Source organism: Dama dama, chromosome 24 (genome assembly GCF_033118175.1).
Source record: "Dama dama isolate Ldn47 chromosome 24, ASM3311817v1, whole genome shotgun sequence".
In the NCBI taxonomy this organism is placed as follows: domain Eukaryota; kingdom Metazoa; phylum Chordata; class Mammalia; order Artiodactyla; family Cervidae; genus Dama; species Dama dama.
Genome location: NC_083704.1, coordinates 46,868,438 through 46,893,564, shown reverse-complemented (window position 1 = coordinate 46,893,564; position 25,127 = coordinate 46,868,438). Strand labels below are relative to the sequence as shown.

General features: G+C 36.9%; 1 protein-coding gene across 9 annotated transcripts in view; it reads right to left on the bottom strand.

The window, feature by feature from the left end:
* CFAP20DC (CFAP20 domain containing) overlaps positions 1 to 25,127 on the bottom strand; it is a 264,689-nt gene that overhangs the window by 121,984 nt on the left and 117,578 nt on the right. For 6 of the 9 annotated variants that reach the window (XM_061128199.1, XM_061128203.1, XM_061128198.1 and 3 more), the window contains exons 7-10: positions 15,190 to 15,354; positions 3,030 to 3,166; positions 2,196 to 2,358; positions 366 to 482 (exon numbers count right to left, since the gene is read on the bottom strand). In XM_061128199.1, coding sequence (XP_060984182.1) covers positions 366 to 482; positions 2,196 to 2,358; positions 3,030 to 3,166; positions 15,190 to 15,354 — 582 coding nt within the window. The remainder of the gene's footprint in view (positions 1 to 365; positions 483 to 2,195; positions 2,359 to 3,029; positions 3,167 to 15,189; positions 15,355 to 25,127) is intronic. The other 3 variants (XM_061128202.1, XM_061128204.1, XM_061128207.1) reach the window with 2 other exon arrangements.

The window sequence follows — 25,127 nt, the reverse complement described above, 5'->3', positions numbered from 1 at the left end:
AGAAGAGAGATAAATAAAACCTGAAAAATTATGAGTTAAGTTCAATTTTAGTAAAGTCTGCAGGCAGGAACCTCCATCAGATTTGGGCCATTTCTAAAAATCAACAATTTAAGCTTATTCAGCCTCTGAGAGTAGAAGTAGGAAGTCCTTCACTTTGGGGCACTGTCTGTTTAATCCAACAAATCTCTGTCAGGCTCTAGAGCAATTCTTTTGTAGAAAATTTGATTTCCATAATCCTTGTAGAACAGACATTTATATTTTAAATGAATTGGTTCATAATCCTTTGAAATTTACAACCTGCAGAGAGAGATTGCATCGCCCTGAATAACACACAGATATAAGACAGTACTGAGTTAGGGCCCTACCGCTGGGTGTCTCTGTCCTTTCTCCGCTGGTGCTTTTTAACCGAAATCTTCTCCTGTTGTTATTCTTATCGGCTGACGGTTCTTGAGGGGGATGTGGATGCATAATATGCAGACTGGCTGGTACATTTTCATATCAAAGAACAAAAAGCCAGAACAGAAAGTACTATATAGTTTGAAATCAACTCTAAATGTAATTATAGCCATAATGAGAATGTTCATGTATCATTTTGACAAAATGTAAAGCTGTATAAAAAACACAACTTACTTCTTTATAGGAACTAGCTATTTATTTCTATTCCTAATATTAGAACTGTATCAGGTTCTCAAAACTACTAGTGCATTTTATTCATGTAATGTAACCATATAGAGAACTAGAAATAATTTAGATTAATGCTAATCATGCAATATGCTATATTAGAAAACATAAAAAAATTAAATCTATGGCCAATGCAGAAAAATTATTTTTTTCCTTTAGAAGAGTATGGCCAGCTATCATTCAAGAAGCACTTAGAGGCTAATTTCCAAAAGAACCCTGGAGAAATGAGATCAATCTTGAAGAATTCTTAATTTCTGTAATAATAATAATAATAATATTCATAGCAGCAGCATTTGGTATTTACTGAATACTTATATTCTTGGCACAATACAATGCGCTTGATGGACTGTTCTCACTGAATCCTCAAACTGACCCTTTAAGGCAGCTGTTATTTCTTATTACTACTAGTGATAGTAGTAACTGTATCCTTACTGATGAGGAAACTGAGGCTCGTAGTTTTTAAGAAAACTGATCAAGGTCTCACAGACAGTGATAAAACTGGGACTGAATATCTGTTATTAATTTCCTCATCTCAGTTTTATATTCCAATGGAGATATAGTCTCTAACAGTGATCATTAATTTCTAAATCAAATGAACCCAAGTGCCTCTCCCCTTTTCAATGCTGACAAAAGTCAGACCAGTAAAAGTGGACAAACTGACAGGGAGTGGTAAGCCTTCGGTTCTGATTTCCATTCTTTCCAATAACTAACAATTGCGAACAAATTGCAAATCACTTAGTCTGTTAGCCCCAAACTCTCAATCTTATATAACTTGGGATAAAAGTCTTGTCTTTACTAATCGGGTTATTTTTTGTAACAGGGAGGGATAATAAAGTGCTCTTCACAAATAGAAGATTAATTAAAAGACAAAACTAAGAAAACTTAAAATGCACATGGGGTTTGCAAAATATAACAATAATTGGATACTACATTTTATCACTAGTCATCAGAAAGTAAAAACATGGGGGTACTATAGCAATGTAAAATAACAATAAATAGAATGATAGGTTCAAGAAGATTATATATACATACATATATATATGTATATATGGGAGAAGGCAATGGCACCCCACTCCAGTACTCTTGCCTGGAGAATCCCATAGACAGGGGAGCCTGGTCGGCTGCAGTCCATGAGGTCGCTAAGAGTCGGACACGACTGAGCAACTTCACTTTCACTTTTCACCTTCACACATTGGAGAAGGAAATGGCAACCCACTCCAGTATTCTTGCCTGAAGGATCCCAGGGATGGGGGAGCCTGGTGGGCTACCGTCTATGGGGTTGCACAGAGTTGGACATGACTGAAGCGACTTAGCAGCATATATATATACATATATATATGTGTATATACATATAAAAGTACACTATTCTAAACATATTTCAATATCTACCACTATTTTCATTTTTAAATGATAATTCTCTGAACTTAAGATCTAATCAAGAATATAACTATGAATTTCTTATTAACGTTTCTCACTGTTTTCACTAGCTATCAATCTTTATGCAGAATTCTTACCAAGAACAGGTACAGTCTGCTTTATTTGGCCGATATTTTCTTTATCTCTTTGTGCCTCAGACTCAGGTAACAGCAAGGTTGACATTTCTGCACTGTTAACACACTTCTCTACTGTAGACTGCTGGTGTGATCGGTTACTTTTAGACCCAACAGATCTTACTGTCTATAAGGAAAAAGAATTAACTTATATTTTAAAATACAGGAACTGCATTTATTTCTTGTAGAATCTACACAGAAGAAATAATAGTTGGACAACTAGAGTAAGTTTCAAAAAAAAAAAAAAAACAAAGGGAATGAGAACATTAAAAAGTTGGAGAGGGAAATTATGGTAGAAAATTAGAAAGAAATGGAAGGATAAATATAATGTGACATAAAACAGAAGACAAGCAAATCTTATAGAAACATAAATTAAAATGTGCTTATTTGCTACACTCCATCTTTAGTAGGTAGGGTTTAAATGAAAATCACTGTGTATGTCAGATACTCAGAGGAAATTAAAAATAAAACATTTGAGAATCTGTTCATTGTAAGGTATCTCATGATGATCCAACTCCTTTTTGAAGGAGACCACAAAATGTGCTCACATATATTTGTCTTTAAGTTTTGTGAACATATTTAATGAAAAGAATACTCAAAAGTGTTAACTGTGTTGACATGACAGAAAGAAAACAGTTTTGGGGTCTTCTAAAATCCAGAATTTCTGTTCCAAATTTATTCAAGACTTATGCTTTTGGCATGTAGTCTCTCTCCCTTCCTTTTCCCCTCTGAATGGGAGAAAACCCTTCCCCTTCCATACCACCATGTTTAGATAAGCTCTTCAAACCTTGCTCCTACCTCATTGGATAGCCTCATGTTATTTCTTCTGCCAGAGAGTGGAGGTGGTCCAAGAACTTTGGATCCAAAGGCAATATGACAAACATCTTGATGTTTACTGTTGCGTGTGCTAACTGCTCCTCTGTTAATGAACTGATCTGTTTTGTAAAAGGAAGGTAATAATAGTCCATTAATGGCCGTAATGGCAAATACTATGTTGCAGTATTTCTGAAAGCACAATCGAGGGGACATATGATCTGAATCCTCCCTGCTTTAACCCACCCACCTTCCCAGGGCACTTACAAAAGCACAGATACTGAGGTCCAACATCAGATCTATCAGATCTGCATCTATCAGATATGCATTCAAGAATTAGAATTTTCCTGGGGAGTCTAGAAATCTATAATCTTCACAGGTTCCCCCAAGTGGTCTTTGTGCTAAGTATCTTATGAGAACCACTACCACAAATGTTTTTCCTCATAAAAAAAGGGAAAAAAAAGAGAAAAGGAAGCTGCTGAAAAATATTGTTTTTTCTCTTTAAGGAAATAATTAAAATAAAACTAACTCAACTGAACAAGTATTTCCGCACTCAGGCATTTCCTAGAAGTTTTCAGTGACACAAAATGGACAATACACATTGCCTGTCCTCATGGAGTCTGAAGAGAAGCGATAGTATAGGTAAACAGGGAGCTTTACCTTTAAATAAGGAAGACCAGTGAGAATGAAGAGGAAGTGACTTCTTGAATAAACCCTGAATGAATGGTAAGATCTCAAGAATAAGAGATATATAGGCTAGTGGCTCAGATGGTAAAGAATCTGCCTGTAATGCAGGACATGCATCCCTGGGTCGAGAAGATCCCCTAGAGAATGGTATGGCAACCCACTCCAGTATTCTTTCCTGGAGAATCCCATGGACAGACCAGTCCGGCAGGCTACAGGCTATAGGGTGGCAAAGAGTTGGACATGACTGAAGCAACTTACCACCACGTGTCCAAGGCAGAAGAAAGTAACTGAATAAAGGCATGAAAGAATAAAAGAGTAAGGTATGTTTGGGGAATAATGAAATCACCAGCCTAGCTGGAAGAATAGGGTTGGGTCACAATGAAAAGGGCCTTAAAATGATAAGAGCCTATGCTAAAACTGGTAGGCAATCACAGAATAGGCAGGGAATCACTGAAGGTTTTTGATTCAGGGAATCATCTCCACTGAAATGCTGGAGAGGGTGTGGAGAAAAGGGAACCTTTCTACACTGCTGGTGGGAATGTAAATTGGTGCAGCCACTGTGGAGAAGAGTATGTGCTGCGCTTAGTAGCTCAGGTGTGTCCAACTCTGCAGCCCCATGGACTGTAGCCCACAAGCTCCTCTGTCCATGGGGATTCTCCAGACAAGAATACTGCAGTGGTTTGTTGTGCCCTCCTCCTCCTTCCCAACCCAGGGATCGAACCCAGGTCTCTCACACTGCAGGCAGATTCTTTACCATCTGAGGCACCAGGGAAGCCCATGGAGAACAGTGTGAAGTGTCCTTAAAATAATAAAAATTGAACTACCATATGATCTATCAATCCCACTCCTGGACATATACCCAGAGAAAATCATAATTCTAAAAGATACATGCAGGCCAATGTTCACTGCAGCACTATTTACAATAGCTAGGACATGGAAGCAATTTAAATGTTCATCAGCCAAGGAATTGATAAAGATGTGGTACATATACCCAATGGAATGTTTCTCAGCCATAAAAAGTAACAAAATCTCACCACTTGCAGAGACGTGGATGGACCTATAGAGTGTCACACATAGTGAAGTAAGTCAGAAAGAGAAAAACAAATATCATATAATATTACTTATGTATGGAATACAGAAAAATGTACAGATGAACTTATCTGCAAAGCAGAAATAGAGATACAGATGTAGAGAACAAAGGTAAGGATACCAAGGTCGGGGGGATAGGATGAACTGGGAGATTGGGATTGACATATACACACTACTATGCATCAAGTGAAGAGGAGCTAAAAAGCCTCTTGATGAAAGTGAAAGAGGAGAGTGAAAACTAAGATCATGGCATCTGGTCCCATCACTTCACGGGAAATAGATGGGAAAACAGTGGAAACAGTGGCTGACTTTATTTTTTCGGGCTCCAAAATCACTGCAGATGGTGATTGAGGCCATGAAATTAAAAGACGCTTACTCCTTGGAAGGAAAGTTATGACCAACCTAAATAGCACATTAAAAAGCAGAGACACTGCTTTGCCAACAAAGGTCCATCGAGTCAAGGCTATGGTTTTTCCAGTGGTCATGTATGGATGTGAGAGTTGGACTGTGAAGAAAGCTGAGTGCCGAAAAATTGATGCTTTTGAACTGTGGTGTTGGAGAAGACTGTTGAGAGTCCCTTGGATTGCAAGGAGATCCAACCAGTCCATCCTAAAGGAGATCAGTCCTGGGTGTTCATTGGAAGGACTGATGCTGAAGTTGAAACTCCAGTACTTTGGCCACCTCATGCGAAGAGCTGACTCATTGGAAAAGATCCTGATGCTGGGAGGGATTGGGGGCAGGAGGAGAAGGAGATGACAGAGGATGAGATGGTTGGATGGCATCACCAACTTGATGGACATGAGTTTGAGTAAACTCTGGGAGTTTGTGATGGACAGGGAGGCCTAGTGTGCTGTGATTCATGGGGTCGCAAAGAGTCAGACACAACTGAGCGACTGAGCTGAACTGAACTGAACTGAACTGATTCTTAAAATTGATAGCAAATGAGAACCTAGTGTGTAGCACAGGGAACTCTACTCACTACTCTGCAGTGACCTAAATGAGAAGGAAATCTGAAAAAAGAGGGGATATGTGCATATAGCTAATTCACTTCTTCACACAGCAGAAACTAACACAACATTGTAAAACAACTATACTCCAGTAAAAATTAATTTAAAAAAAGCTTTTAGTCCAACATAAGGAACATCTTTCTTTAATTAAAGCATGTCTAGTTGTTGTGGTGGTGAATTTTCTGTCATTTTGAAGGTGTTTGAACATAAGTCTGGAAAGCTATTTTGCATATTATAAAGTAGATTCTCTAATTTCTATTTTTAGCCTAGTCCTCTCTTCTGAGAGTCACTTGTTCTATCCAGTGGCCTTCTTGATCAGCTTCTCCTCAATGTATCAAAGACGCCTAAAACCAAGAATCTGGTCTAATGAATGGCATCATAAACAATTCAGGTTGAAATGTCAAAATCTTGATGTGAACCTTGATCCAAGAGACCATCATCCCTCTCCTGGATGATCACAAAGCCGTTCAACTGATCTACCAAGTTCACTCTGTCTTCCTGTCCCATGGTCTCTCCAAAATGTAGCCAAATGGTCTTATATCAACATCTAATTGAATTATTCCTCTTTGTCACTTAAAACTTTTCAATGGCTTCCCTGCCACTCTTAGGATTAAGAAGAAAGCCCTTAACATTGCCTGCAATAACTTACATGTTCCAGTTTCAGTTTAGCCTTAACACCTCCCATCTTCTGCTCTGGCCTCAGTTCTTCCTACCTATCAGAGCGTTCATGCACGCTGTTGTCCATGGCAGGAAGGATCTTCCTTCCCCTCTTGGCCCTTATGTTTCAGATCATGTGTCACTTTCTCAGACTAGTCTTCCCAGACCCCTCTGATTAGGGTACCCAAATTAGGTACTCCCACAAGCTTTCCCTCACAGAACGTGTCAGACTTGTGCTTTCACATGTGTTTATGGGATTCTCTAATGATGTATATTTCAGTAGATATAAACTCAGAGGTCTGCTTTGTCATCCCTGATTTGCTAGCCTACTGCTTGACAGAGCAACACACCTTTGCTGAGCAAACCAAATGAATCATAAAGTATAACGGGTCAGAAGGGAAGTTGGATTAAATGACTAAATATTTCTAACTACTGTTAAAATTTATTTTTAAGAAAAAAATCTACCTGAGAGTTTTATGTGTGAATTGAGGAGGACGACTAGATGGAACAACTGCCAAGGTGTGGGGGATGAAAAAGAAGGGTCAACAATAACCAAGACATAGATACTTACATGAACTGAGTGGCTTTCAACGGCTGCAGTGCTATGGCACCAGAATCAGATGCCTAACTCAGCTTACATGTGAAATTTCCCAGTGTTAGCAAATGGACTTGACTATGTGTGCAACTGCATCTTTTCAGTCATTTACAAACAACCATTTGGAGTCAATAAAAATATTGCTAGTTTCTTAAGATGAGCAAAAGAAAGAAATGACATTCAAATTCCAGGCCAGTTGGAAAAATCTATTTCAGACTCATCATTTGTACCTTCTGTGACCAAACAGAACAAATCCTAGACTACTGAATTTGTTCTCAAATGTGGATTTTCCCAGAAAGAAGAGCCACTGAGAGTCCTCAAGGGGTATATGGGATATGGCATAGGCCTATATGGGAGTTTTCATTACCAGAATAGAAGCTTTTTTTTCTTTTTTTAACTTTCAATCATAGAAACCATTTGCTTATCGGCATATCTTTCTGTTCAAACATCATACATGTGTAGTTTCTTTGATTTTTTTCATATTCTTCATCTATATACAGGTTTCTCCCGCCCCCCACAACAATTTAAGTTTGAGTAGAAAGACCATTTATCTGGTACTCCATGTACACTCCTCTGCTGAGTCCAGCAGAGAACATGGTAGACAATGAATAAATCTCACCAAAATTGTGGATAGTATCCAAGATTAAAAGATAAACTTTTGGGGGGAGGGAGTGTCTTAAAAAATTATACTGTCACAGTTCCAGCTATAAATTCCTAAATACCTTGAATTTCTCAGAGGAATCTCTTGCTTAGCAGTGGATAGCCAATGGCTATTAAAACTATAATTAAGCTTGATATAATTCCTTAAAGCACAGAGAATAGGATGTATTTTATAAGAGAGTCTACTATAGGATTTCTTTAAAGAGCAATCTACCACTGTGTGGTTAAATGGATAGCTATTTTTTAAGTTTTACAAAGCAAAGTATACAATACTCCACCATTTAGTTATTTAATTAGCAGGCCTTTAACAATTTATTAGTACAATTAACACATACACATTCTTAAAGCCTGTTTCACTTTAATGATTCTGTTTATAATCATATAAAAATTGTCATAATTATCTATGTAAACATGCATCATGCTCTGTATCCACCATAATAGGGTCCTAATTAAAAACTACAAGAAAAGTAATTTAGACCTTTGGTTTCTAAAATAAAAAGTAGAAGGGACAAAGTTTCTGTAATGAGAAAAAAATCTTAATGAAAGAAAACTACAAGCAGAAATGAAAGCCTTTTGAATTCTAAAAGGAGTTCTTTTAAGAGCTGATATCAATATGCATAACAGAAGGTTAAAAATCAAGATTAGATTAAAGTCATGCTCTAGGCATTTCATTTTCTTGAGTTTGCGGAAAATGAACTTGGTGTAGGTCAGAGATGTTACCATTAATTATTTTGCTATTTTACTGAGGGGTATAGCCTTTGTAGTTAGATTATAAAACCTGAGGGTCTACTCTCTAATTGTCTTTTAGAAAAATAAACATTCATTTTTGTCCCAAGATACAATGTCCTAATTATTATAGTCATTTAAGTTTGCAAGGTTTTCAAAGTTTAACTAGAAAAACCTGCTGAATCTTCAACTCTAATCATTGAGAGGTCATGCTCAAGACTTACATCTATTATCTAACAATCAAATCAGAATTGAACCTGCTACAAGAATCCAGATTTTTGAATTGGATTTTTATTATAGGTACACTGTTATCAGGAATATCAAAAACACAAAAAGGCTGATCTAATACAGCAATACTATTTTAGACAAAGTAATTAAACTTTCTAAGCCTCACCTTCATTCATAAGATTGAGATAATAGTAGTACTTAAATCAGGCATTTCTGTTAGATTATCTGAAACAATACATGTAACATACTAAATACTGTGCTTAACAGGGAGTCAATGCCCATAAATATGCTATTAATATCTTTCATCTTGAATAAAATTTAACAATTTATGAAGTCCATTCACCATCATTTATTCCTTCATCCACCAATTCTTTCAGTAGTGACTGAACACCTAGTCTGGGCAGCCACTGCTCTAAGCACTGAATAAGACAAGGAATAAGGTGGACACATAACCTCCTCCAAGGCGCTCACAGTCTCACAAGGGAGACTGATACTACAGCAAATGAATCATAAATGAATACATGATTACAACTGTGGTAAGAGCTATGAAGGGAAGGTTCAGTGTGTTTGACAGGGGGCTGGTATCTAGTCTTTACGGTCAGGGAAATGACATTCAATTTGAGATCTAAAGGATGATGGATATGATGATGTGGAATTTTCTATGGAATTTTCAATCACTTGGTGTGATATTATTCCACCTCTACAGATGAAGAAACTGAGGCTCACCATGTTTATAGAGATTTGTTCCCTCAGAGCCTGGGCTCAGACCCTTGGTGCCCTCTTTTTACCACACGTGGTGAAGGGGCTTAGGTGGGCTGGGGGGCATTGCAGGGGATTCTTTCCTTGTCCACTTTTTATACTCTGGGCAGTTTTGTAAAGCAATTGAAACTTTTTGGTTTGCTATCTGAAAAGTGTGTCCAATAGTAATGATCTGGGTAAACATGAGAATTTTATGAACATGATAATTAGTATATTTGATGAAGACTAATGGGGTCCATCAATAACCTCAGATACGCAGATGACACTGCCCTTATGGTAGAAAGCAAAGAGGAACTAAATAGCCTCTTGATGAAAGTGAAAGAGGAGAGTGAAAAAGTTGGCTTAAAGCTCAACAGTCAGAAAACTAAGATCATGGCATCTGGTCCCATCACTTCATGGCAAATAGATGGGAAAATAGTGGAAACAGTGTCAGACTATTTTTTTGGGCTCCAAAATCACTGCAGATGGTGACTGCAGCCATGAAATTAAAAGACACTTACTCCTTGGAAGGAAAGTTATGACCAACCTAGATAGCATATTAAAAAGCAGAGATATTACTTTGCCTACAAAGGTCCGTCTGGTCAAGGCTATGGTTTTTCCAGTAGTCATGTATGGATGTGAGAGTTGGACTGTGAAGAAAGCTGAGTGCCGAAAAATTGATGCTTTTGAACTGTGGTGTTGGAGAAGACTTTTGAGTCCCTTGGACAGCAAGGAGATCCAACCAGTCCATCCTAAAGGAGATCAGTCCTGGGAGTTCATTGGAAGGACTGATGCTGAAGCTGAAACTCCAGTACTTTGGCCACCTCATGCGAAGAGCTGACTCATTGGAAGAGACCCTGATGCTGGGAGGGATTGGGGACAGGAGGAGAAGGGGACGACAGAGGATGAGATGGTTGGATGGCATCACCGACTCGTTGGACATGAGTTTGAGCAAACTCCGGGAGTTGGTGATGGACAGGGAGGCCTGGCGTGCTGCGATTCATGGGGTGGCAAAGAGTCGGACACGACTGAGCGACTGAACTGACTGACTGACTGAATGGGGTTCATGAGAAATCAAGAATAGAATATAATACTGTAATAATCTTTTCTAGAGAGAATAAAGTGGTGGTATTGGGGAGGGCCAAATGAAGTTGCCTGAATGCCAGGCAGGCAAAATATAGTGACAAGAAATCACAAGGAGAATGTGGGGAGAACTGTGGCTAAATTGAGAATGCATATCCTGTGCAAAGTACACTAATTACAAGCTTTTAAAATTTAAGAAAAATGTCTATTCAGGTTTTCTGCTTATTATTTTTTTTAATTGTGGCATTTCTTTAACCAACAACCCTAAACCAGGGAATACCAGAAGTCTGGCTTTAGAAAAGAAGAAATTAGAGTGTCTCGCTTGTTCCCGAAGACACAACCTAACTCTTTTTTCTTTAAGATTCTACTTTACAGCAGATATTGTTGCTTGATTTGAAATTTGCTTTCATAATGTCCAAAGCAAAGAAGAAATTCTATTAAAGATCTCAGCAACGCCAACTATAGTTAGATCACTATGTCATGGTTTTGCTAGATGCTTTCATTTATGTGTCTGTAATTGAGCTAGGAGATAGGGATGTCAGTCTTCTTATTTAAAGAGGACTAAAAATCCAGTAAGATTGCTGCTGTGGAAAGGAGGGCACTTGGGAAAACTATGTCCTAATTTTTAAGCAAATTACTAGTTTTGATTTGTGCTTAGTGGACCACTGCATCTTGTCATTAGCAGCTGAATGCTCAACTTCAATAACTAGATCTTATTCTCTGGTTCAATTAAAGTGGGGTTCCATTAATGAAGATAAGATCATCAGATCCTACAGTCCTCTGCAGACTAACAATCATTAGCTAATGTGCACTGGGAACTGATAAAGTGAACAGTGCAAATGTGTGGTAACAGACATTTTGGAAACACAATTATTTTATTAATTTCATTAAATGCTCTTGATCAAGTTACATGACACTCAAAAAATGCACTCTAAAACAGAAGGTTCAAGGTTTCCTTTTTAGCTCCGGTGAACATGCCAGAAAGCATCCATAGGAAGCAGCTACTTCTTTCTGTAGTGGCATACTGGGATCTCTTAGCATGCACACTTATAATAAAAGATCACAATTTACGTTAAGTACTGTTAGTTACAAGAGCACCCAGCCCCTTTTCATGCAATTCAAATCTCATCATGGGGAGCCCATATTTTAGAAAGACACAAAAACAAATACTTCAAATGAAGAAATACCTCCTGGTTTTTCCATGATTAAAAAGTCTGTCCTTGGGCGTTAGTCATTAGCTACACCTTTCAAATAAAATCTCTCACACAGAGAACAATAATTTGTATTATAATCACTTATAGTAAGGTTCAAAGCCCACAAATGTCAAAATAAACAACTGAAAAGTATTTGCAGAAAGCGAACTACAAAGTTCGATATACGTTCATGTAAATTTTAGGTGCTGTACATGTGCTATGAGATTTCCTTCAGATGAACAATCATAAGCTGTGTGGTTATAAATTAACATAAGTACATCTGAGTTTCACAGGACAGAAGAAATAAGCTTTTCAATGGTGATTATTAATTTTCTGTATAAACAACTCATGTTGACTATCCTTATGCACTGAAAGTCCATATATAGAAAAATATATACTAACTTAACCCTCTTCTACAAGCTGGGACTGAACATGGCCTATGAAAAAGTTTGTTTAATTGTAATATTGAGTTAATGATGCATTTAATATTTATTCAAATTTCTCTTTATTCTCTGGCATTACAAGTGTCCTTGAAGTTTAAAACAAAGACACAAAATATCTGGATATAGACTTGCATTTTCATTTAAAGACACAACTCTTAAAACGTTAAGCTAGAGAGACAGAAGGAAAAAGAAGCATTTAAAACTACAAAGAGCTACCTGATAGGCTTTGCAATCATTTCTGTTATGGAAAGTTATCACAGCCTGTTAGATACAGACAAGAGTGTTTGGTTATGTGAAACACTCTTCCTTATTGTATTCTGTGGAGACTTTTCCATTAAGACTGAATTATGATGTGAGGTGTTTACAATGGCTATCTGGGTAGTGAGAACTTTTATATATTTTCCAAAGGTTCTGTAATGAACATAGATTGCATATATTCTCTTTCTCTCCCTCTCTATCTAAAGATAGTATATATAACAAATATACAAATTCTCACGATCTGCGTTCTCACTTCTATCATAAATTCTTGCCTAAAGATGGCAACTGTTAAAGCAGGTGATGGAAATATGGGGGATTCACTATGTAGTCTCTCTACTTTTTTTGTGAGTTTGGAAATTTCATTACAAAGGACTGAAAAACATAGTGTCAAATTCTCTTACAGGACTGATACTGAAAAAGTTAACAGAATGGTCCCAAATCTCTAGAAATATGCAATAAAAATGTACCAAGAATAAATGAATATTGGATAAACAGAGAGAGTAAAAGTGAGTTAAGAGTTTGAGCAAGCCCCAGGAGTTGCTGATGGACAGGGAAGCCTGGTGTGCTGCAGTCCATGGGGTCACAAAGAGTCAGACATGAATGAGCAACTGAACTGAACTGAACTGAAAAATGAGTCTGTTTTTGTTACTCATTCCTCTCATCATTGGAGAAGGAAATGGCAGTTCACTCCAGTATTCTTGCCTGGAAAATCCACTGGAGAGAAGAGCCTGGTGGGTTACAGTCCATGGTGTTGCAAAGAGTCAGACAACAACTTAGCATGCACACAATGCATCTCATTATGGCCATCTCTTTTCTCCTCTTTCTACTTTGACCACTCTTAAATTTTGACAACTCTCTCTTCCCCACCTGTTATCTGAGAACCAACACACCCTACTAGTTCCCTCACTCCTCACCATGATTTCTCCCAAGGTTATCACCTTTGTGGGGATAGGTGATCCAGTCACTCATTCAGGGTTCTCAAACCTGGGTGTATGTCACAATGGCTGGAGAAGTTTAAAAAAAAAAAAAAAAAACCCAGCCGAAGGCAATTAAATCAACATTTCTGGGGGTGAAGCATAGACATTAGGGGAAAAAATTTTTTTATATCAGTTATTTTTAAAATTTCCCAAGTGATTCTAACATACAGGAAGCTGAGAAGTGCTCATCTGAATAACAGATTTCTTGATCTGTAAGTACTATTCACTCGTTTGGTCAATAGCTATGGGTGTCCAATACAGAGGTAGAAAACAGGCAGCCCTGGCATGTTTTGTTTGACTCTAGGAGTGTTTTAAAAAATGTTTATAGAGTTTAGACAATATTTTAAAATTGTCAAAGAGAAGGGGACAACAGAAGACGAGATGGTTGGATGGCATCACCTACTCAATGGACATGAGTTTGGGCAAACTCCAGGAGATGGTGAAGGACAGGGAAGCCTGGCGTGCTACAGTTCATGGGGTTGCAAAGAGTCGAACAGGACTGAGCGACTTTACAACAAATAGTGTTACAAACACTGGGATACTGAGTTCCTCTTGAAAAAAAAATGAAAGATCTGGTGAGACTGTGCCTGTGTTCTTGCAAGGCAAAATATGGCTAGAACTGAACTGCAGCTGTCCCTTCTAGGCTGAGAACGAGAATCCAGCTTGCTGTAGTTCTCACCACTCCCTTACAGCTCATTCACAGAGGCTGGGTGTTAACTGCCATGTACTGTATCATTTGTATCAGTTGTTGATATTACTGTTTCAACAGTAGAGAACAGTCTCTTTGAAACACTGTCTTACTCTTCCCTCATTGCTCCCCTCCACTCCCAACATGGCTCACTGCAGAAGTAGAAAATGTTTCTTGGGTCGGATGTCCAGGCATCCAGCTCACTTCACTCATTCCTGTTATCTGACTGGCTACTGTCATATGAGTGTGCAGCACCAGGCCAAATATATGGCACACACTGTGTTAGGTGGTAGGAATATAGAAGAATGATGTACAGTGCTCTTTTTGGAAGGGTCACACTTAATTGAGAATGAAAGAATATTAAGTAAAAAGTATTGCAAGGAACAAAAAGCCATCACAAAAGGAGAACAATGCTTGTGCTTGTTAAGGCAGAAGAGGTGGCATTTGAGTTGGATTTAAGAAGACAAATTGAGTGTTTTACCAGGCAGAAAGGCAAAGAAGCCATTTTAGGCCAATGAAACAGCAATCTCAAAATAAGAACATATGAAAGCTGCAGAGAGTGGTCAGAAATTAACACATGGGGAATGAGAGAAAGGGTCTGGAGATCAAACTGCAGGGTAAGTTTGGAATAAGGGAGACTGACTTTGTGTGAGTCCCCAGGGGCATTTTTTCATTCTGTCTTCTAAGATAGTAGGAAAGGCATTAAAAGTCTTTAATCAATGGTTACATTTCTATTTCTATTATCAGAAAGAGAAATCTGACAGCAATGTAAAGATTAACTGGGAGGGTAAGGTTAAGTGACAGTGGGGACCCCAACAATGAAAGTAGAATAGGATCAGATTTGAGAGATGACTTGGAGGTGTAACTGGAAGGGCTTGGACACATATAGGAAGAGAGGAATAACCAAGGATGTTTGACTTAACATATAAAAATCGAGAAGCTATTTTAGTTGCTAAAAAAGAAATTTAAAATGATTTATCACTGACAAGAGCTGATGTCAAAGTGATTTAATATATAATCTCAAGCTATGAAGCATTATTGCCAGGCTGTTCCACCACCCTCTACTTTCTGGCCTTAAAAATAAAGAGGCTTAAACTTTAGGACTTGAGTACATACCTGATTCTGCTGAACTCAGAGGATGACCCCCAAATTTTATTTCAGTTTGGCGGAGTTTAGTCATGTTTAGCAGCTGTGTGACTTGTGGAACATCTGTTGTTAGTTGGCAGCTTCGTGGAATGATGTCTATAGGTTCATCTGTTGGAAAGGGAGCATCATGTCCAGCTGGAAATAAAGACAAACATTCATTCTCCAAATGTAAGCAATTTCTGCTGAATGGACATACCTTATAAAGGAAACCAATTAAAGTAAAACATTTTAGAGTATGACTTTGGATGGGTTACTCACTGTTATACAGTCTTGGTTACCTTATCTGAGCATAAATAATTTTAAGGTTTACTTTCTAGGATTGTAGAGAGGATTAAATGAGAAAGAGTATCAACATATGAAACAGATTCAGAGACTTCTGCAATGGATGAGAGCACTGACTGGAAATATTTTATATATATATATATTTTAATACTAGAGTAGGACTCCGAAGAACCAGCTGAGTATGCTCAACAAAGGTTTCTGGGATTACACTGCCTCGTTTATAGAAGGTCACTAAGTACAATGACATTATTGAGTAACCACCTACAGCCATTATATGAGGCATTTATCTAGCTTTTCATTTTGAAATAAATTTAGACTTACAGAAAAGTTACAAAAATAGTACAGAGTTCCAATATACCCTTTACCCAGCTTTCCCTAATGTTAACATTCAATCTTCAAATACTTTCAAAGAAAAAAGTAGTTTAATTAGTGTAGTATTTTTATTATTATAGCTTGTATTTCAAATGATATTTCATATTATTCATATATATTTATATGGATATTTAAGTTTTCATTATAATAAGTTTTCTGTTCATGTTCTTAACCCATTTCACTACTAGGTTATTTTAAAAAGTTATATATATGACCTATCTTATGGCAAAGATATTAAGCTTTGTCATCTGTAGCAAGTAGGAATTTAGTTGATGTTAACATTCCAAACAGCAGTTTTACTATGTGCATCAAAAGTCTTAAAAATGTCCATGATATTTCACTCAGTAATTTCACTTATGAATCTATTCTACATTTAAAAAATCAGAAACTCAGATGAAGGTCAATATAAATGTTTGTAATTTCTGAAACAACTTGAATTTCCAGTTAAGAGTTTATAAGACACTGTATTTAAGAAGATGGGAAAGGTTCAAGATAAGATGTTAAATGAACGTAATATATCCTAATCTCAGCTGTAGAAAATTGTTAAATGAAACATATGGATAGGAAAAGGAAGAAGGAAATATACCAAAATGAAAAATAACTTTCCTTGATTAGTCTAAGCATAGTTTTTATTTCTTATTCATAATAATTTAATTTTTAGTAGGAAAAAATTTCTACTTTTAGAATCTAGTAGAAAAAATTTGGTTTGTGCACATGTGAATATGAATAGTAAGAAAAATTTGACCAAATTCATCCCTCAAAAATATCCTTCTGTAAGTATAAACTCTAACCATGTTTATAAAGGCAAATGATGTTAGGTTTTTGTGCATCCAAGCCGTGGCCATTCCCTAATTAGATTTTAATGTCCTAATCTTGAAAAGGAAAATGAATCATTTAACTAAAAACTTAAATGCTCATGAGCAATGTGATGGTTTCCAAGTGTCCTAATGGTCCAGTCATTACAAATGCCACCGAGCTTACAAATCTTAGTTTTCAGGTATTCTTTGTCCATTCATTTCTTACTTGTCATTGACATTTAGAAAGCCAACGGAATTGAGTAAATGAACTATCAAAATAAAAAAAAATTTGGAAAGTAAGTAAACTAACACACTCTCTCTCTCTCTCTCTCTATATATATATATATATATATATATAGACATGTCATTTCAGACTTCTCGAGGTAGAAAATGATAATTTCCACATCGGTGCCAATATTGGTAAACTGAGATTTTTATATTAATAGAGAAAGAAAAGTCAGTAGGCTAATAAGAACCTGAAATAAAATGCTGTATTCTGAACCCTATGAAGAGAAATTATAGAAACTTTAGCTCATAGGGCTTGTGTGGATGGTACAGAGTACAATACCACACAAAGTTTGAAATGTATCCAAAAGAAAAGCTGAATTTCCAACTAATAAGAGAAAAATAGCAAATTCTGGTAACCAAAAACCCACAAGTTTTTATGAAAGATAGAACAAAACAGAGACTGTTACAAAACTCCAATCTGAATCTTACATGACTGTGGTTGACATGCAAATCAGATTTCACATTAAAATGATCAAATTCCCTCTATATCATTTTTCCTTTCTCTATATAGACTGTCTCTTTGGTCTCAGAATTGTCTTACTACTTATTGGATTATTCACTGAGGGAATGAATAATGTGGGCAGTATAAAATAAAACCTTCAATAAAGGGATAGAGAAAAAACTACTGATGTATTATTTTAAAATAGAGCCTAATCATTAAGTGACTACGGACTGTCAAACTTCCTGAGATTTTGTATGGAAAGTTTCATTTTTGAGAAAGAGGAAAGAAGCTTTAGTCTCATTTTTCTGTGATCCCAAACTATGAAGGGGCTTTAAACCAGGTAGCTGGATGTTCTGATAGACCTAAATAGAACTTAACTCATCTCCCCACCAACCACTCCCCCCCTTCTCTAGGCTCAATTACTAGGTTATATTATTTTATATTTTTAGCAATTATGGCTTAATTTAAAAATAAAGACTAATTCCAAAAATAGTACAGATCCTACACAAAAATTAAATAGTGCTGAACTGTATTACAGGGCATGGTCTACCTGTAGTCATTCATTTACTCATTTTATCATTCAGTAAATTCTTACTGAGCCTCTACTATGTGCCGGGTACTCATCTAGTGGCTGGGAACATAGTGGTGAGCCATAGTTGACTCTATGATGGCCTTATTAAAGCTTATACCCAGCAGAGAATATGAAACAAGTTATATTGCAGTTAATTATAATTGTGTTAAATGCTTTGAAAGAAAAGTTCAAGATGTTATGAGAGAAGTAATCAGGGAATCCAGCTTCACAGGTTGCTAGGGAAAGTATTCCTGATAAAAGAGACATTTAAGCTGAGTCATAAAGGATAAGCAGAAAGTGGCCTGGTGAAATGGGGTGGGAGTGATTATTCAGGTAGATGAAACTGCTTTTGAAGACCCTGAAGACAGAAAGACTTCGGTGCATTCTAGGAAGTGAAAGAAAGACAGTTCTGCCACACTGTATAGTGAGAGAATCCCAGTGATTATATTTAGTAAAACACTTGGCTCAAATGCGGTGCTTAATAAATGGTCATGAACAAAAGCCCCTTAATAACAGTCAACCGAGATTAAATGCAGCTGCCCAGTCTTCTGTTTTTCTTCTTCTGTTGTTCTTTATTCAGCTATATCCTGAATAGTGCTCCATGCACATTTTATTTGGATATTTTTCTCCCTAGATGGCAAATAACAAATCAAGCAGGCAATCAGATATTAAGGGACGGGAGCCTGTCATGTTGTTCTTTCATACAAGTTCTGTCTCCAGGGTAGGGGCTTTGTATGGAAACATGCAGACTGCTTAGCTAATGTTTGAAATATGGTACAATAGAATTTGAGCTGCTTTTGCTAACACATCTGAAAGAACATTATGTAGGCTAGAATGGTCAGCTCAAAAAGGCAAAATGGTATGTGAATAAGGCTCTGAGAAAGCTGACATATTTGCTCATACAGCATCCAGACACAATCAGATGGTAGCTTTTTTTTGGACACCTTTGCTCCCAGTAAGAGATAGTGTATTATTGCGATGTTTGAGTGACTTTATAACCCTGTTCTCCTTTCTTTGGACATAAAGTCCTCATAAAACGAACCATTCTGTGGCATTTAATACCCTTGATGAGGATCTTAACTAGCTTTAAAAATTAGGTCATCAATTTTAACACATATATAAAGCACTTTATGCATTAGGAATAATCATCCCCATTTTATTGGGGAGGGGGAATGCCTTACAAAATAGTCAGATTTATAGATCTGTTTCCACTACAGATACTCATAATTCATTGTAGTTTAAATAAGAACCAATTCTGTAATAATTCACTGATTCTGGATTCAACTTTATTCATCTTATTTACTTGTAGTGCCTAGTACAGTGCCTTACTTATATCAAATCTCACTTCTCTGAAACATCACTGAGAGTGAAGCAGAAAACACAAAAGTTTCTCACTGCCGAAATATTTGTTTTTGTTTGGGCTGCTATAACAGAATACTGTAAATTGTGTGGAAATGTGTAGAAATAACAAATTTATTTCTCATAGTTCTAGGGGCTGAGAAGCTTAAGACCAAGACACTAGCAGATCTGAGGTCTGATGAACATCCTATCCCTGGTTCAGAGATGGCTGTCTTCCTTTGAAACCACACATGGTGGGAAGGGATAGGGAGCGTTCTGGGATCTCTTCCTGTGTGCATGTGTTAGTCGCTCAGTTGTGTCTGATTTTTTGCAAACCCATGGACTGTAGGCTCCTTTGTCCATGGAATTCTCCAGGCAAAAATACTGGAGTGGGTAGCCATTTCCTTCTCCAGGGGAACTTTCTGACCCAGGGATCGAACCCAAGGCTCCTGCATTGCAGGCAGATTCTTTTACCATCTGAGCTACCAGGCAAACCCTGGATATCTTATTAGAGAAGATATAAATTTTAGGGGGACACATCTAATCTAATTAATTTAACAATATTGGTATAAAGTTGATTCATTTTTTAATTCATTCATCTACCATATAACTATCAGATTTGTCCCTGGGCCTGATATGGATTCAAATCCTTGCTTTATGGAGTTTACTGTATTAATGCAGAAAGATTTTAAGAAGCTGTATATCACAGCAGTTAACAGCACAGGCTCTGGAGCAAGGCAGCCTGGGCTCATGTGCTGGCTATACCAAGTGCTTGTGTGATCCTGGCATCGTAATTACCTTGCTCTGCCCTGTTCTCCGTATCTGTGAAACATGGATATGAAAATAACACTTCCCTTACAGGGTTACTGCAGTGATTAAATTAGTTAATGTATGAAAGGATAAGAATACTACCTGGTACATAGCAAGTGCTATATAAATGTTTATTATTAGTAATAGCAGATACTTAAGAAAATTATTTCAATGGTGAAGACACCACTGCATCCTGGTGTGTGTGTTTTTCTTCTGTTTTGAATAATAAAAGGTTTTGATGTTTAAAGGAACTATGCAAAATCTTCACTATCCTGAATGAATCATTCCATTTTGTTTTTTAATTGAGAAGAAATTCATTTTAATAAAATTAATCATTTTATAGTAAAAGATTCAGTGGCATTTAGTACATTCACAGTGAACTTACCCATTAACCTGTATCTCCCCATTCTCTCTGGTCCCCAGTCCCTGGGAGTCACAAATCTACAGTCTGTCCCTATGGATTTATCTAATATGGATATTTCATGTGAATGGAATCATATAGTATGTGGCCTTTTGTGTCTGTGTAAATAGTACTTAACAATTTTTGTCAATCCACTCATCCAGAGATGGACATGTGGGCTGTTTCCACATTTTGGCTATTGGGGATAATGCTGTTACAAACATGCATGCACATGTATCTGTTTTTTGTTTGGGGAAGTATATACTTCAGAGTGGAATTGCAGGGTCATGTGGTATTGCTGTGTTTAAGATTTTAAGGAACTGCCAAAATGTTTTCCACAACGAGAGAACAGTTTTGGTTTCCTATCAGCAATGCTTGAAGATTGCAATTTCCCTCCACATTTGCTAACACTTACCTTCTATTAAAAAAATTATAGCCATCCTAGTAGGTATAAAGTGTTATCTCACTGTGGTTTAAAATTTTATTTCCCTAATGAACAATGATGTTTAGCATCTTAGGTTTGTTGGCTGACATCTGTTTTATCTTCTTTTGTGTAACTTCTTTGGAGATATATTTAAGACTTTTGACCATTTTGAAAAATTGGGTTGTCATTTTGTTTTTGTGTTATGTATTTCAGATTCTAGAATATATCAGAATATATATGTATAATTTATTTACAAAACAGAATATATATTCTATCAGATATGTGTTACAAATATCTTCTCCCATTCTGTAGGCCATTTTTTCATGTCTTCACTTGATCTTAGTCAAAAGGTCAAGAAGCGATTTTTCACTTTCTTGATAATGTCATCTGATACACAGTTTTTAATTTTGATAAAGTATAGTTCATCTACGTTGAATATTTTGTTACTATGGTTTTGGTAACATATCTAACTGCCAAATTTAAGGTCATGAAGATTTATCTCTATTCTTTTTCTAAGACTTTAATGGTTTTACCTCTTATATTTAGGTAACTGATCCACTTTGCATCAATTTTTATAAAATGGGTGAGGTAGGGTTCCCCATTTGTTGAAGACACTATTCTCTCCCCATTGAATGCTCTTGGTGTCCCTGCCAAAATCTGATGTATGCCTTTATTTCTGGATTTAACTCTGTTTCATTGGTCTATATGTCAGTCCTAACAACAACTCCTTTGATTTTTGTAACTTTGAGACAAGTTTTGAAATTGAGAAGTGTGACTCCTCCAACTTTGTTCTTTTTTTTCAAGAATTTTTTGGATATTCAGTCCTCTTGCAATACCATATGAATTTGAGGATTGTTTTTTCCATTTCTGTAAAAAGGCCACTGATATTTCAAGACAGACTGAATTTATTCTCTAGATCTTTTGGCATGATATTGAAAATCTTAACAATATCATGTCTTCCAAATCATGAATGTGGGATGTCTTTCCATTTAGGTAGGTCTTTCTTAAATTCTTTTAGCAATGTTTTATACTTTTCAGTGTACAAGTCTTTACATCCTGTATTAAATTTATTCCAAGGTACTTAATTATTTGGATGGTACTGTAAATGAAATTGTTGTCCTTAGAGGTTTCGAGAAATAGTATTTTATTATAAACAGTATTTATAACATTTAATTACAAAATATAATAAATATCTTTGAATAATTCTGAGCCTTGATACAGGGACACTGGTGACTGATTCTTGTGGGGTCTTCTACTGGCTGTCAGGCACCTCACCCACTTTACTTCCCCTGGGGTGGTTTGCTAGGCAAGGGCATTGTGAGTTCAGCTCCTCTCTGGGAAGGAGTGGAAATGTAGCCTTAAATTGACAAGATTTGGGTATGATGTACATTCACCTCACCTGCAGGTGAGGAGAGAAGTGGGAAAAAACTCAACAATGTTAATTATTAAAAACACTAAATCATTTTACTCATTGTGGACGGTAAACTTGGGCAGCGCTGATGAAATGGCAGTCAGAGGACTGGTGTTGAGTTCCACCTTCTGCAGCCTCAGCACAAGATGCCTCATTTCCATGGACCTTCTTTTCCTTATGTGTATAATTAAGACACTGAATTAGATGATCTTTAGGACCTTTTCCTGATCAATGAGTCTATGAAGACATCAGTACTTCTAATTTTTTCTGTCACCTTTGAAGGGATAATTTTCTTCAGATTGCTAGACACCCAATAAAGGTTTACTGTATAGAGATAGTGAATGAATAATTGGAACAGTTAGCTAGCCCTTACTTTATTAATTCATCAAGCATTTATGACACGTTACTGGTGCCAGGTCATGTGCTAGAAATACAAATGTGGATATCCAATTTTAGCCCTCAAAGGGCCCCTAGTCTTAAATCATAGTTTAGTTCTTCTCTTCTTGCATTACTGAACACTGAATACACACTCCCCAGTCCTGAGATTTCAGGAAGAACAATGAACTGGGGAGACTGGGGAAACAGGAGACCTGTAAAACTGATTGTCAGCATAAATTCATGATGAATGGATCATCACTTGTTCTTTTCTCTCTTCCGCCTTTCTCTGATCTATCTACATATATATTGTGTCTTTTAAAAAAAAATGCAAAATGATACAAGTTAATAATTCCGTCATGCAAATGTTAGTCCATGTTCCCTTGGGGATCATAAAAGTAATAAACGAAATTGAATCATCATGCTTTACTACTTGTCCAGCATAAGTCATTCTGCTGGACAGCCAAGAAACTGGTTAACTGCTGTTTTAGGGTCCTAATAACTCATTTTCTACTATATCCCACTGTGTAACAGAGAACAGCAACAGAACTGGGCAACATATCCTAGCATGGGTGAGTCTGAGAGGTCCTAGAGTAAAACAGTAGTAGTTTAAACGAGCCAAGGATAACACAGGACTGAGCTTAAGCATGCATTTAATATGATATTTTAAAACTGAACCTGAGAATGGAATGTAAGAAACATATACAAAAATTTCCTTGGATAAGTCTCAATGCTATGACCGACTAATCTGTTTTTGCAGAAGGCAATGACCCATCCTTCAGTAAGAAAGACAAAGGGACATTCATCACTTACTGTAACACAGACATCAACACAGCAAGTCACCAAATTCTTGAATTCTTATTACACGACATCTCTTGTATATTTCCTTTTAAAATCACCCCTCTTTTCCATCCTTCCATGAAAGGCACTGCACTATAGAAATTGTGCTGTGTTTTAGTCGTTCAGTCATGTCCGACTCTTTGCAACCTCATGGACTGTAGCCTGCCAGGCTCCTCTATCCATGGGGATTCTCCAGGAAAGAATACTGGAGTAGGTTGCCATTCCCTTCTCCAAGGTATCTTCCCAACTCAGGGATCAAATCCAGGTCTCCCCATTGCAACAGTAATTAGGGCAATGAAACTATTCTGCATGATACTGTAATGCTGGATACATGTCATTATTCATTTATCAAAACCCACAGAATATATTAGGTTGGCCAAAAAGACTGCTTGGGGTTTTTCATAACATGCTAATTTTACTATTTTTGGAACAATATATTTTAGTTTTTTGTCTTTTAAGTTTCATGCTTACTTTATAAGTGACCGACCCTCTACCTTTATTATATATTTACCCTTTTGAGTGAGATATTTTTTGGGGGGGCTTCCCTGGTAGCTCAGTTGTAAAAGAATCCACTGGTTAATGCAGGAAATGCAGTTCGATTCTTGGGTCAGGAAGATCCCATGGAGAAGGAAATGGTAACCCACTCCAGTATTCTTGCCTGGGAAATTCCATGGACAGAGGAGCCTGGCAGGTTACAGTCCATGGAGTCTGAAAGAGTTGGACGTGACTTAACAACTGTACAACAACAATGGCGAGGTTCTTACTTTCATGTGTTTCTTTTTTTAAAATTTATTATTAATTAGTGCTATTTCTTTTCAGCTTAAAGAAGTCTCTTCATTATTTCTTTCAGGGTTGGTTTAGTGTTGATGAATTCCTTTAACTTCTGTTTATCTGGGAAAATCTTGATTTCTTCAATTCTGAATAATAACCTTGTTAATAATTCTTGGTTGACTTTCTTCCTTTTAGCACTTTGAATATGTTAAGCCACTCTCTTCTGGCCTGCACTGCTGCTGCTGCTAAGTCACGTCAGTCGTGTCTGACTCTGTGTGACCCCACAGACGGCAGCCCACCAGACTCCCCTGTCCCTGGGATTCTCCAAGCAAGAACACTGGAGTGGGTTGCCAGGCCTGCACAGTTTATGCTAAAAAATCTAATAACTTTGTGGGTTTTAGTATGTAACAAGTATTTTTTTTTCTCTTGCTGCTTTTAGGATTTTCTCTCATCCTTAATTTTTATCATTTTAATTATAATGTAGGGTGTGTGTGGTTCTTTGGTTTCAACTTATTTGGAACTCTATGCTTCCTAGATCTGGATGTCTATTTCCTTTCCCATATTATGGAAATTTTCAGCCACTATTTCCTCAAATAATTTTTTTGCCCCCCTCTCCTCTTGTGGGACTCTGTAATGGGAATGCTATTTCACTTGATGCTGTTCCAAAGGTCCCTTAAGGTATCTTCACCACTTAAAATCTTTGTCATTTTGCTAGTCTGTCTGGTTGACTTTCACTGCTTTGTCTTAGCTTCTTGATTCTTTCTGCTGCCTCATCCAATCTGTTGCT